The sequence below is a fragment of the Coenobita brevimanus genome, chromosome 98 (genome assembly GCF_032717465.1).
Source record: "Coenobita brevimanus isolate Jiangsu-jjx chromosome 98, ASM3271746v2, whole genome shotgun sequence".
Classification (NCBI taxonomy): Eukaryota; Metazoa; Arthropoda; class Malacostraca; order Decapoda; family Coenobitidae; genus Coenobita; species Coenobita brevimanus.
The window spans coordinates 36,765,192-36,780,682 of NC_137051.1; the positions used below are offsets into that span (position 1 = coordinate 36,765,192).

A 15,491-nucleotide genomic window follows, 5' to 3' on the forward strand; every position below is an offset into this window, starting at 1 on the left:
GGGAGGTTAAGGGGGATAGGGCCAGGGTGGTACATACTCACAGGGTGGAGAGGGAGGATAGTCCGTACAGAGCCCACCCGTCCAACACCGCCAGTCTGTTCCCTGTCAGGTGCCTGAGACAGGGGGGTGGGGGGTAGAAAGGTGTAATTAAAAAGCTTATCACAATACATTCCTCTGCCAATATTTATAAAGCCACAGAAATATGTAGTCATGGCAATCACGTTTTTATTACATTTACTAACTCAGTCAATACCTGTCTGTCTATATATCTATCTATCTAAGGGGTGGCTACAAACAAACCGCCTCCATGTCGCTCTTTCTGCCATATGCTCGCCCTTCCTCCAATTCACTCCCCCTCCTTTCATTTATCTTTCCACTCCGTCCCTCCGCTTCATCCTTGGTCTCTCCCTCCCCCTCTTCCCTTCCACCTCACTCACATACACTCTTCTAGTCAGTCTCTCAACGCCATCTCCAGACAGCAAGATAGAGCTTTCACCAAACTCCTTCAACGCCAGAGATCTTTCTTAACCTTAACAAAATCGTCTGGAGGAATCAAAACTAATGGAAAAAAAAGACGCCATCAAAGTCGACAAGTTAATCAGAACACACGCAGACTTTCGTGTAAGAATTCGGTGGGGAGGCCAGAGCAAGAGCCTTTGATCACGAGAGGATAAGAAGAAAAATAATACCCAGGATACACACCCACCTCCTCGCTCTTGCCCTGGGAGGTACAGTCGTGTGCACAAGTGCTCTGATAATCCCCTACCAACACTGTGTACTGCCTTCCTCTTTTCTCACTCCTACCTAGACGTCTGAGAGCGTCCATCCTTTTCATAATCTTTTGTTGTGTGCTTCCTATCGCAGTCACATACACATTTTATAAAACGCCTTCCATGAACCTTACAAAAAAAATACCGCAAAAAAAAAAAAAAAAAATGTGAGCCAAAATAAAGGACATGCAGAACCTTAGACAACAGTATCGTATGTCAAAACGAAGCACATTAACCTCCCGTTTCCGTTTGTGCATTGAGGTATTTTATTCCCTCATCCCTTCGGTTCTTTCCTCATTCACCAAGCAATCACACTCAATTACCTTCTTTCTTAACAATCATCACTTTACTCTCATCCGTATTTTCAAAACACTCTGCTCACACACTTCCACCAAACCCTGCAAAAGTCCTGTTCACTAAGAAGAAACATAGCATCATACGTGAAGAGATTTGAGATACACTACTACAACTACAATTACTACTATTACTACTACTACTACTACTACTACTACAATTACTACTACTACTATTACTACTACTACTACTACTTACAGCGTCCTGAGGTTAGCGAGGCCAAAGAATGATGAGTTATGGAGGTGGGTGAGGCTGTTGTGTCTCAGGTCCAGGATTCGGAGGCGAGCCAGACCCACGAACACACCAGCTGGCAGGTGGGTCAGGCTGTTGTTGCTGAGGTCACTGTGGGTGGAGAGAGGTCATATTATTACCACACTACCACTACAATGCTTTCACACGATCACTACCACAGTACTATTCCACCATCGCCACACTACAATCAACACACTACTTCTACCACAGGTGGGCCACTGTTTTGTTGCTCAGGTCACTCAATCGTCACTGTCAAACCACCACTGCACCACTACCACACTACTACTACCACCACCACACCACCAGTACCACACTAATACTACAACACTCTCACAGAAAGACAAGGCAGTTATTAGGGTCATGAGAGGGAAGGGAGAATAGGACTGGAACTTTACTACCCATACCAGTACCATTAAAACAACTGAAACTTACACTAACACATCAACACTTCTTCAATGACAGTCTTTATAAAAACTAATATTATCATTTAACACTGACTCAGGCTTCGTCACCGTACCCCCTTTAAGCAGAACTCCTATGCTACCCCGTTTTCTTTATACCTACCATATTACCATCCTCTACTATGCCACTGGATAAAACTTTAATTTCAATGTAAAGGTGGCATTTCTAGCAATATAACGTTGGCAATTTTGAGTTTACGTACAATTTTACTTATATTTCAACAAACAAGTAAAATCACGAGGGAGTCTTGTACTGTGAATAATAATACTGTAATAGCAGCATGCATGAGAATGGACATGTGGAGAGAATGGGGAATGAAAAGACTGACTAAGGGGGTGTACGTAGGTGAAGTGGAGGGAGGGAGAGGGAGGGGGAGACCAAGGATGAGGTGGAGGGATGGAGAGGTATACGAGGGAGGGGGAAGTGAGTTGGGGGAGGGCAGTCAAATGGTGGGTGACGGAGCAACTTGGAGGCGTTTTGTCTGCGGCCACCCTTTGCGGGAATAGGGCGTCGGGCTTTAAAAATAAATAAATAAAAAAGACAGGCGTTTAATATACTTACAGGTAGACGATGTGGCGGTATGGAAGGAAGGTGTCGGCGCTGAGGGAGTGGTTGAGCAGGTTGCCCGCCAGGTGACTGCAATAGACAATAACACAGAGAACAAATGACCTACCAGGACAGGATACAAGTACTGTACTGTGGGTGGACCGCATCCTGCCTGTGTTATGAAAAGATAAATTTGACACTCAGATATTGCTCTCTTGTCCATAGCGATTTCCACCACGTTCAACTGTTAAACCTCAGTTAATCCATCAAATTCAACTGTTAAACCTTAATTAAGCCATCACATTGTTACCCCTTACTTAGACATTGCAGCGCACAGATCTGAAGACTGTCAGAATTTACATGATCTAACTCTTTAGCTCCCAAACAGCACCAGAGCGTGACAAGCGACTTGCCTCCAATAGTTCCAAGCCCGCTGAGAGAGTACCTGCTGGTGGGGTGTCATGTGTGGTTTAACGAATTCCTATCATTAACTGGGAACCAAATAGGATTAAGTCACACTACACCAATTTCAACGGCGAATCTATCTACTTTACGATGTTGTTCACTGTAATCCTGTAGTGTGAATAATATATCAACTGCTCAAAAATAAATGTTAGATGATACTCTTACGGCTCTGTATTCAAAGGAAAAAAAAAAAAAACATGGCCACAAACCGGTCTATACAGGTAATAAATGCATTGCACGTGTTGCTGCTGAGGTAAAATACTGCCTGATAAGACGGTAACGTGCAGCATTTCCTGACACGTGAGAAGGGAAATATGCAAGCACACTAGAATGATCTGTCACTCTAGGGTTTAAGGTGTTACTGGTCGTTGTTGTTGTTGTTGTAGTTACTGTTGTTGTAGCCCCAGGTGCAACTGGATGTGAACCTAGCGAACTGTTGGCTGCATCTGCCCTTCCCTTGCAGCAACCGTCTTTCTTTCGGGGGAGAAGGGAGGGAGTGGTGGGGTGTTTGTGTAACCAGGCAGCTCCTCCTCCCTCCCCCGCCAGTTATACCTGTGCCACCACCAGAAGGCCTCTCTCTTCAACACCAGCTCATCCGTGAACAATCTATCGGCCTTTAAACTGACCAGGCAGAAAAGCAGCTGGTCCTTTCCTTTTGCAGGCTGACAAGGACGAAGACCTGAGACACGTTAGCAGGGTATACTCACAGCATTATCTCCTTCACACCGATGTCGTATTCTTCCTTTTATTTTACCTCACGTCACATTATTTTACTGAGATTTAGTACAGCATCTTAGCAGTAAAGGGGTTTATGAAGACTGTCTACCAAGTTCCGTTCCAATAATCTCCCCTAAGCGACTGTAAACAAAGATGCATGAGAGTAGCAGGAGTAAAATTTACGCTACGGCATCGGTGTGGAAGGGCTAATAAGAATAAGGAAATAAAAACTGCGCATATATAGAATTATAAAACATAATCTATATGTTTTATGCACTACTGGGGTCAGAAATAGCCATCCATTTGTTGTCGAAATATTACAAAATCTGTACGTAGTTTTCTGAAATTTTGTCTGAGCCCCGTTGATAGCAATAGTGGGTTTTGAAAGTCATCGCTCACTGTCCCATAATTTATCGTTCTATGGATGGATATTTATGTCCGAGGCTTTATGGTACATGAGATGGGGAGAGCCACTATCACTGTTGAAATTTTCTCTCTCTCTCTCTCTCTCTCTCTCTCTCTCTCTCTCACTACAGAACCCAATGTCACGCTCAAAACAGATTATTTCTTTCATTTTCTCTTGACGCCATTATGAGGGGTAACTGAAGGGAATTAGTTCGTGTGTGGAAGAATCCTGTTAGAAGTTTTAATATCGCGTACCTGGGCAAAGCAATTATCTCAGCTTTACTCAGCATCTTATTTTACCTGTGTGCGATGGTGCGGCAGTGGAGGTCAATCAGCCGTGTGTGTGTGTGTGTGTGTGTGTGTGTGTGTGTGTGTGTGAGAGAGAGAGAGAGAGAGATCCCATTTTGAAAAAAAACTTGGAGGGAGAGGGTGAGAAGGATAATAATAATAACAGTAATAATAATAATAACTAAAAATAATATTACAGTAATAATAATGGTAGTTGTAGTAGTAGTAGTAGAAGTAATAATAATAATAATAATAATAATAATAATAATAATAATAATAATAATAACAAAAAATCTAAGCTTCTCTTCCTCCGATCATGGGGGTCGCGTCTCCCGGTCTTTATAAAGCTGTTAAGAGTCTGGACTTTACTGAGTGGCGTAAAATGTGAGGTGGGACAGGTATTTTTTGACGGCGAGACAACAAAAGTTCGTAAAATCACATCACATTTCCATTCGCTTCGTCAGACCACTTCTCATTTACATATTGCGCTGAAGAAGTTAAAAGTAAGTTCGTATATTCACTTTACCTTCGCTTCGTAAGATCACTTCTCCTCTACATATTGCGCTGAAGAAGTTAAAAGTAATGGAGGCTTGGGAAGAAAAGAAGATCTAGAATTATTACAAGAAGGTATTATGAAACAAGACTTCAGAGACACGTATGTTGCCCAGTTATCAGGATCAAATCAGTCCTCTAATATGAATTTAAAAAGTAATGGAAACATTCAAATAAACCGAGAATGTTTTATGGGAAGGCTGAAAGTAATAAATGAAACAAGAAACAGTTTAAAAGAAAGATAGAAGTAGTTATGACAAGACACAAAAGTTGCAATAATGACATCTGCCGTTAGTATGTGAGGGAAGGTGAGTGATGGTGAGGCAGATAAATGGCAGAGGATGCTAGTAATGACAATATGCATGTGGAAGGGCAGGAGATATTAACACTGATAATATATAGCTAACATTCGTGATTTGTGGCTTGATACTGGAGGAGAGATGAGGCATGGCGAGGCAATGGCAGGCTTAATGGGTAGAGGTAACGAGGAAATGAAGATGGGTAGTAATAGAAATGTACGTGGCTTACAATCATGATATCTGCGAGTCAGTATCGAAGGGGAGGTGCGACACGGCAAGGCAGTGGCAGGAATGAAGGAGGAGGTAACAGGGAAATGGCAACGGGTATTTAATGGCAACGTGCATGACTTACAATCGTGATATCTGCGGCTCAATATCGGAGGGGAGGTACGTCATGGCGAGGTGGTGGCAGGAATGAAGGGGGAGGTAACAGGGAAATGATTAATATTAATGGCAATGTACGTGACTTACAATCGTGATATCTGCGGCTCAATATCGGAGGGGAGGTGCGTCATGGCGAGGTGGTGGCAGGAATGAAGGGGGAGGTAACAGGGAAATGATTAATATTAATGGCAATGTGTATGACTTACAATCGTGATATCTGCGGCTCAATATCGGAGGGGAGGTGTGTCATGGCGAGGTGGTGGCAGGAGATGGAGATGTCCCGACACTGACACCGCGCCTCGGACGAACACTGGAACGCTGCAGGGGAAATATACAACAGTCGTATTAATTGCAGCCAGGCACACCAACACAACACGATTTCTGTCCACTCAAACACTCAACTCAAACACTGTAATGAAAACACCTACATCAATCGTGCCTCCATCAGCTAAGTACACCAACACAACACAGTATAATTTCTCAGTACAGGGATTGGACAGCGAAACCTACACTGGCTGACGTTTGCCTGTGTGAGTTTTTCTATCCTCATCGATATTTCCACTTCGACTCTTTAGCTTCCTCATCATACCCTGACCTTTACTGAAACGTTACAATCCTTTTAATGTGTTACTGGTATCTCATGCTGCCTGGTAGATCAACTTATTCTGCCGTAACAACATCCTGGAATGCTGCAATGAAAGTCTGTTTAGTCGATAACTCCACAGCCAGGGACTCCAACACAACCGTATATAATTTTTCAGATTACCATTTACCTTGACTGAAACGATGTAAATGAAATATGTTTTACTGATATCTCTGGCAGACAGGGGTAGTAGGGGATAAGAATTTGCCTATCATTCCACTGTACCTGCTTAACGCTAATGGAATTCATATAATTTTCCTCCCTGACACATAACAAAGGGGATAGTTTAGGGGCACATGAAAACACAAGCTTCTCTCACTTTGGTAATATTAGCCAGCAGAGGAAAGTAAGAGTTTAAGCACGCGAAATATTTTGAGAACTTTTGTCCTAGACTGTATGCCAACCCAACACAGCATGATTTCTTTGTCTACAGCAGCACTTAAAGCTGAAAAAAAAAAAAAAAGTTTACAAAAATACTGGTGTGGATTGTTAAAGAAAAAATCAAAGTTGGAGACAATGCTTTTTTTTTTTTTTTTTTTTATGGGAATGGCACACACCCTGGTATCGTTGAGGATGCAAAACATGATTGAGCTTTCCCATAATTAGCACCTTCAGTTCAGTGATTCAGTACGGCACTGGTTCATTTTGGTTTATTCTTGTCGCTACCATACGATTTCATTCGGTCAACTAGAGTCCCCTGGTAATGAAGGATGTATGTAAGCAGCTCGAAAAATTAATCGAAATGTTAAAAAATTGGCAGGAAATAGTAAGAATAATATACAAACAGCGATCAAAGGCTGAGAAGGGTTAACAAAACACTAATGTTGTTTTACTCGCGAAGAACACAAGTTGGAGTGCCACAGTTGTAACACCCTCAGAGTATGTAGCTTTCATCTTGTCCCAAAATGGTGTATTGTTGACAAGGCCGTGATATGGGCAAAACAGATTACAGTGACAGTGTGTGAGTGAGGGCAGTGTGAGAGTGAGTGAGTGAAGAGTATGAGTGAGTGACTGTAGTGTGAGTGAGACAATGAGTAGGTGCAGGTGTGGCAGGTAATTCTGGCTAGAGTACGTCACAGGTGTAAGCTTATTAAATGATTCTGATTAAAGACTGATTACGCAAGGTGAGTCCTGATTTAAACCAGGCTCGGCGTATATAGAAGAGTCAAAGGAGAGAGAGAGAGAGAGAGAGAGAGAATCAGGTCAACACAAAGGACAATGCACAATCAACTCAAGATAAAAAAGAAAATTGCAAAACACACACACACACACACACACACACACACACACACACACACACACACACACACACACACACACACACACACACACACACACACACACACACACACACACACACTGCCAAAAAAAAAACAAGACGGCAAAGAGGGAAATTACAGAAAACAAGAGGAAAAAACATATACGGCAGAGACCTAAAAGATAATTGTGAAAAAATAATAGAAAAAAACATAGCATGTGAAAAACCGGACAATATACCACAGTCAAAGTTACAGAGCAAGTGCAGAAAAAATAGCAAGCAGAATCGGATGCAGGTAAGTCAAAGGTTAATTACTTCCTCAGGTAATGGGGTCAAATACTGAAGGTAATTATGAAAAGGATGGAAACAGGTGAATGGCAGACACATACGGACGTATAATTAACCCTTTACCTGCCACGGACGCACCTGTTACATAGACTAATTACAGACTTTCTTTTTTTAGGTCAAGAAAATGTAAGCACTTCAAAAAATTCCCCGAACTGTTTTACACTCTCTAACTACAGGAACTTCCCTCAACTAAAGGACACTCAAACACCCTGACCAAAAATAACTTGCTTTGTCCACAGAAGGGGTACGAGGTAACTGGAGGCGGTGAAGAGGAAGGCAGCCCCCCAGTTTTTAACATAATTAGTAAAGCACATTATGGAAAGGTAAAAGAAGTCTGACCTTTCTCCCTCGCTGAAGATAGCATTATGTAAACTGGGAGTCGAGCCATTCTTCTAAGCCTTTGCACAATCACTTTTCATAACATGGTCTTGGGCCTCGTGTTTTTGTTAGCTCAGGATGCTTTCTATCACCTCTTCCTAAACTATTTTACGCCTTGCAAATCGCTTTTCCTCTAAGTCATATCCTTGTGGTGTCAATTATGTATCGTGAGTCTGCTTGAATGACGTAAAAAAAACACACACACACTATAAATGGGCATAACAAGAGAGTGGACAGTGAACAGACAGCTTACAACAGCGGTTCTCATTTTCCCAAACCAGTGGACACTAGACGTAATCCACTGGACATAAGGTAGCAGACATAATACACCGGACAGAAGGTAGTGGACATAATACACTGAACAAAATACCGGACATAATACACTGAACAAAATACCGGACATAACACACTGGACATAATGGACACAACTTACGGCAGTGGTCCTCGTCGTCCCAGGTCAATGGACACTGCACCTCTCCGTCACACAGCAGGTCGGGAGGAAGACACGGCCCCGACGCGCACTGGAACAACCCCGACCCACACCACACGTCAGCTGCAACACAATATCAACACCTGCAACACCACACGTCAGCTGCAACACAGTATCAACACCTGCAACACCACACGTCAGCTGCAACACAATATCAACACCTGCAACACCACACGTCAGCTGCAACACAGTATCAACACCTGCAACACCACACGTCAGCTGCAACACAGTATCAACAACACATCACATCACCACCACACGTCAGCTGCAACACAATATTAACACCTGCAACACATCATATCATCACCACACGTCAGCTGCAACAATATTAACACCTGCAACACATATCACCACCATCATCATCCCTATCATCATCACACGTCATCTGCAACACATAATCATAACCCACACCACACGTCAGCTGCAACACAATATCAACACCTGCAACACATCATATCATCACCACCACTTTACCTTCACCACACGTCAGCTGCAACATATATCAACATGATTTACACCACACGTCATCTGCAACATATTTCAACATAACCCACATCACACATGAACTGCAACACATCCCACACGTCTGCTGCAACACACACCTACATCCACTGAAATATCCTCAAACGTTTGGACATGGTAAATACAGGAATGAGCAGAAGAGGACTTATCATTTCGAAATACGTGCCTGATTGCAAATACACTTCTGTCCATTACGCCGCTATAAACCGTCCAACAATTACCAGTGAAACATTTACAGCAATACTGTGTTTGTACCGAGAAAGCTGACTGGAGATTCTTCGTTCAGTTTACCAGTATCCACAGAGCACATAGCGATCGAGGTGCTAACGAAAGAATAGCTAAAAATAAATATATAAATTCTTTTCATAACGCAGCACACAAATCAGTAAATCTCTCTCCACCACTCGTAATTAAACAGATTTTCTCTCCTTCATTTTTTCCCCTCTCACTCGCCCACGATAATTACTGTTTAAAATCTTTGTCAATTTCTCTGCCGTCATTAATCACTTGGCCATCTGTCTTCCTCAATCTTTGCACTTCCCCTCATGTGTCATTCCTTTAACATTTTATTTTTTTTTTAACCCTCTCACCGTCAAGACTACCCTAGCACTCCATACAAACTGGTGCCAGACGATATAATACATCTGAGAGAGGGAGTCGTATACTTAAATTTGAAATAAAAAAGTGAGATGCAAACCACAAAATGCTGACATGATTCTTCAAATACAGTATTGGGATGAACTCGATAACAAGGTGTAATAAGCATAATAAATCGCTTAAGAAGAAGTGTTAGGGAGCTTCCTCAACCGACGAGAGTACAGTATGGGACATGGTGTTAGCACCCACAGGTATACTTTCTTTACCTTGGCCCAGATTTTCGTTCTTTTGCAGCTCATTTCACATCGCTCAGTGGCAGAAAAAGACAATGCTACGGCTCCACATCCTTTTCACAGCACTTCTTCATGAGCAGCATCATATTCTAGCATTAATCTCGTGTTACAACTCAGTATTCAAGATGGAGAGATGGCAATTTTAGGCCAAGTTCGTGTAAAGTGGGTATAATCGTGAGGGGGCCATTGATTTCGAAAGAGCAAGATTTGAGTCACCGCCTTTAACCCTCACATCGTTGGGTCAGTTCTGTCAGTTTATTTTGGTCAACACAGACAATTTTATTCAGTTAAACATTAGCCACAAGAACTAGCTTTTAAAATACAGTCTCCATCACCCCACACACGGTCGCGTCAAATCTGCTAGGCTACTTTATACTGGCAAAAAATCTGTAATCTTATACTTGCAAAGATTAGACGATTTTAGTCACTTAAATGGGAGTCGCAGGAGGCTAGAGTAGTAATTCATAACCCCTTCATCTTCTACATTCATTTTTACACCCACTTCACACTTATTCATACGAGTAAAGTGTTCAATTCATTCCACGAACACCGTCTGGCTGAGTGGCATCGTTTTTAGTCAGCCACTTTTCACGTTCGCTGTATTGCATTTTCTCTGTCTGACCAAATTCCCAGAACCGTGAGGCAACTAATACCTGATCAGCGCCTGTGTGTGTGTGTGTGTGTGTGTGTGTGTGTGTGTGTGTGTGTGTGTGTGTGTGTGTGTGTGTGTGTGTGTGTGTGTGTGTGTGTGTGTGTGTGTGTGTGTGTGTGTGTGTGTGTGTGTGTGTGTGTGTGTGTGTGTGTGTGTGTGTGTGTGTGTGTGTGTGTGTGTGTGTGTGTGTGTGTGTGTGTGTAATTGTTCAGGTCGTTTCCCGAACATATTTACCGTGTTCTTGAAGCTGTTTTCCTAGCAAATGTTGAATATAATAATCTGTCGCATTCCCAGTTCTGATTTCATCTTTAGCAGGCTTTTCTCACTTTCTTTCGGGTGTTTCGTGACTGTATTGCCTCTCATTGCAGTATTTCCTCCTTATAGACGTTTGTTTAAAGTGTATTTCGAAGTCACCTTATCTTAAAAATGAATGCCACATTCTCTGCCTTCCACACACCCAACACTGTTCCAAATCTGAGTGTACTTATTCACCCCTTCTATTAGGTAATGAGATTTTTATTGTATTTTTCGCTACTACCAGTTTTTTTTTTAGGACACTCTACTAGTAAAAGGGTTAAAGGAGGGTCTATATAACTCCTAAAGACGGAAAAGATACTCAATAAAGCATCCGTGGCAGTAATAATAGACTAAACAATACAGTATGTGAGAAAAGGCTAAATACTGTGATAGGTGGGAGACAGACTTCCTCCTCGTTTTTTTCAGAACCTCAGAATCAATCTCATCTCGCCCTGAAGACACTGATGGTTTTATCTTATCAATTTCCCTAACTACATCCCCTCTGGTAATGAACATATCACCAAGAATTTTATCATTGCTAATACATAAAGTGATGTCGCTTGGGGGATAACTGAGCTGATGTTACTTGGTCGAGGAATGTGATCTGCAGCTGAATGAGTGACAAGGGTGTGCATCTGTCGGCTAGCATTAGTTTACACATGTCAGTACGTAATCATTTTACTGAACAACAGGAGATTTCAAAATAATAATACTAATGTAAATAATAATAATAATAATAATAATAATAATAATAATAATAATAAAATAATGATAATAATAAATAAACGTTTTGGCCACACACTATATAATGATAATCAATACTTTTTTATTGCTCAGGTACTGATAGAGCTTCGGGTACTATAATTTATCAGTTTATAATATACATCAAGGAAAGTAACAAGCATCAAAAAATAAACAAATAAATAAATAAAATAAAACACCATAATTGGCCAAACTTTTCTTTCTTTAACTCGTTTCTAATCGCATCGTCCCAGTATCTGTTCCATCTAACACCAGACGATTATATTAAGCTGAGTGAGTTATAGGAGCCTGGAAGTGCTAGAGCTGTCACCATTAACCCTTTTATGGGCTGGAGAACTCTTGTATTTCCAGCTGTAGCCAGACGATTTTATTCACTGGGAGCGAATCACAAGAGACTGAAATTATTAAAAAGCTTCCACGTTTTATAAAGCTTTTCTACTGTTACATTTACCTGCTCGTTTTACTCAGAATTTAATATTTCTTGACGGTCCTCTGTGTAATATTAACTTCCTCTCCACATCAGTTTTACAGAGGAATTTTGTAGTTTTTTCATCATCAAAATTTTCTTCGTGATGGTTTCACTCGTTATTTCTCATTACTCATTACACTGTGGAAATGCTGGCGTTCTTAGTTTTCTCCCGTTAATGATTCCCGTTCCTGTTTGATTCCTTTTGCTCTTGACTCTCTAGTTTATTTACTGTTCAAGACAATGTTATTGCTTTAAAGATTCTCTCTGATTCTGCTAATGGTTGTATTTCCTCCCAGTCTTTGAATCTGTTGTGCATATTCAGTAGTGTTAATTTTTTTTTAGTTACATATTTCATAATTTAATTTTCCACTGCCCGATCAGAAACGCAGGGATTCAGGGTCTAGCTCCTCATTTCAGACATTTACGTAAAAGTGACCAGTGGTTCGTACCTGAGTGGCATTATGTGACTAAATGGAAAGTGGTACCTATATTTTTACTCCCAGTTAAACTCTTGGAATTAGACTAAAACTTATATTTCTGCAATTTACGTAATTATTCTTTTGGCTGACACACATACCCACCCACCCACCCACACACACACACACACACACACACACACACACACACACACACACAGGCAGTGTACGTACAACAGTTCAGCAGGTGTGACCCATCAACACAGGTGTGTGGGGGTGTGGCTGCGGCGTCACACCTGTACCTCAGCGGGATGCACTGACCGCTGGAGCACCGCCACTCGTCAGGGCCGCACCCACCGCCTCGATCTGCGGTAGTGATAGGGGGAGTGGTAAGGGAAAGCTGTTAGTAATAATAATAATAATAATAATAATAATAATAATAATAATAAAAACACTACCCGCCTTAGAACAGCCACTCATCCACACCGAACCCGTCACCTCGATCTGCAACAGGAGCAAACCAAAGGGAACTAAAATTGATGAAGTACATGAAACTTACCGCAGGTCAGTTGAAATGTGCTTCGAATTTTATGAAGCAAATCACCTCTGCTAGAAGGGAGCTTTCACATGAGATACACCGCGCTGCCTCACACCACCAGACTTTAAAGTGTACGATCACCCACATGACAAGTAGTGTATCATTCCCTACCGTTTACACTGTTTTATACATGTGACGCTGCATACCTTAGGGAGGGAGTGGAGGGCATGTGAAAGCTCCCTTCTAGCAGAGGTGATTTGCTTCATAAAATTCGAAGCACATTTCAACTGACCTGCGGTAAGTTTCATGTACTTCATCAATTTTATTTCAGCAAATCACTCCGCTAGAGGTCGCTTTCCCATGAGGTTTTGAAGCCATGTGGGTGTCGTACTTTGACATTTTGAAGTTATATAATTGTGGATTTGGTGAAATAAGACAACCATGACCCAAAACCCGCTGTATTATAAGAAATTTACAAATTTTAGTAGCTTGCCAAAAGAATGATGACTTTCTTATCACAATAAATACCTACTCCCTATTCTAGTACAGCTTCTTGGAATGTGTCAAGCTCCTGAACTATCTCCTTGTCATAATGCTTGGCAAAGGTGGTCTCCCTTGACCACCCAGCCTTTGCCATGATGTATGTTATCGGCACAGCCATGGTCTTGGCCTTTAAAGCTGCAGCTGGCCGAACACTGCCAGCTGAGTACTTTCCTGTGTCCACTCCTGACATATTAAGTATTATCCTAATCCATCTCGCAATAGTGTCTTTTGTTACATTTTTGTGTGGCTTTATAACACTAATGAATAAGTTCCCGTTCTCTTGATCCACATCATTTCTTAAGCGTTCAGTCTTATCAATGTACATTTTCAATGTTTCATAGACACATAGTCTTCTATCTTTAGCGTAAGCTTTAAACTCCACAAACTGCACATTGAATTTTGGCCTACATTGTTTAATGTTGCCCCCTAACCAAACACAAACAGAATCCTTGCCAATTCTAATGTTTTTTAGCATTAACAAATGTAATGTTTGCACCCTGGCTGCTTGAGTGAGTGCCATTAGCATCACTAATTTTAGTGTTAGTTCTTTTAGAGGAAGACTGCATAAAGGTTCCATAGTTCTCAGTTTCTGGAGCACCAGCTGGACGTCCCAGGTCTCTGCATACCTGGGTTTTGACGGTCTCAAGTTGAATACCCCTCTCAGGAGCGTGTTGACAAGAGGGTGGTTGCCTGCTCTGCAACCGTCCACAACTACCTCGTATCCCTAGTGAGGAGACAGCTCCCCTCGCCGTGTTTACAGAGTCATAGCCCACACCTCGGTGGAAAGTGTCGGACAGGAAATTTACAATATCCGTTACAGCGGGATTAAGGGGATTGATGTGCCGTCTATCACAAAATTGGATCCACTTATTGACATGTGGTCGATACTGTTTCTCAGTTCCTGGTCTCCAGGAGGCCATGATAATGTCCGTACCCGCTGCACATATGCCTCGTTCTCGCAGTTGTTGCCGGACAATAGACATGCCATTAACCTGGTGTGTTTCATGATGGGGTGTTCCTCTGCTGCTGACGGCTGTTGCAATACATTCTTCCTTCTCATTATTAGCCGTGGTTCTTTGATGAGTATTCTGAGTAGGGTCCCCATCCATGGTTGGGACGTCCACAGTGGCACAATCAACCACCCCCTTGCCATCTCTGCTCGCATTTTCTGAAGGCACCTGGTAATCAGAGCAAAAGGGGGAAAAATGTAGATTAGGTCAAACTGTGACCAACTTATTGAGAAGGCATCAGTGTTCGGCTTCTGGGTAGGGTTTCCGAGAACAAAAACGAGGTACCTGTTTATTTAGTCTGGATGCAAATAGATCAATTCTTGGGACCCCAAAGATTTCGCAAAGTTCCCTAAAAATGTCCTCGTTCAATTTCCATTCATGTCTGTCATTAAACTTTCGAGATGCGGCATCCGCCATAAAATTAACTTTACCTGGTATATGACAGCATGTAATCCAGGCATCATTTTCTGCACACAATTCCCAAATTTCGAGGCAGATGTCATTACATGTTGCGGATTTTGTGCCACCCATTTCATTGACATAGTTTACCGCTGTCGAGTTATCACAAAATGCCTTAATGTGTTTCCCTCTGATCTGATGTGCAAATGATTTCACTGCCAGTAAGATGGCTTTGAGTTCTTTAGAATTGATGTGCAATTCTTTTTCTTTTATTGACCATCTTCCATTAATTTGTTGATGATTTAGGTAACCACCCCAACCTAAATTTGATGCATCAGTGTACAGGTCTATTTCCGTACCCGTCCTAAAAAATTTTCTGTCT

At 41.8% G+C, this 15,491-nt stretch overlaps 1 protein-coding gene and 1 pseudogene across 1 annotated transcript in view; both read right to left on the minus strand.

The window, feature by feature from the left end:
• Positions 1–15,491, minus strand: part of LOC145414034 (G-protein coupled receptor GRL101-like) — a 208,725-nt gene that overhangs the window by 42,991 nt on the left and 150,243 nt on the right. Inside the window, exons 13-18 of the mRNA XM_080283600.1 lie at positions 12,854–12,979; positions 8,555–8,674; positions 5,701–5,812; positions 2,400–2,474; positions 1,323–1,466; positions 42–113 (exon numbers count right to left, since the gene is read on the minus strand). Coding sequence (XP_080139726.1) covers positions 42–113; positions 1,323–1,466; positions 2,400–2,474; positions 5,701–5,812; positions 8,555–8,674; positions 12,854–12,979 — 649 coding nt within the window. The remainder of the gene's footprint in view (positions 1–41; positions 114–1,322; positions 1,467–2,399; positions 2,475–5,700; positions 5,813–8,554; positions 8,675–12,853; positions 12,980–15,491) is intronic.
• LOC145414145 (uncharacterized) lies at positions 13,693–15,174 on the minus strand (annotated as a pseudogene).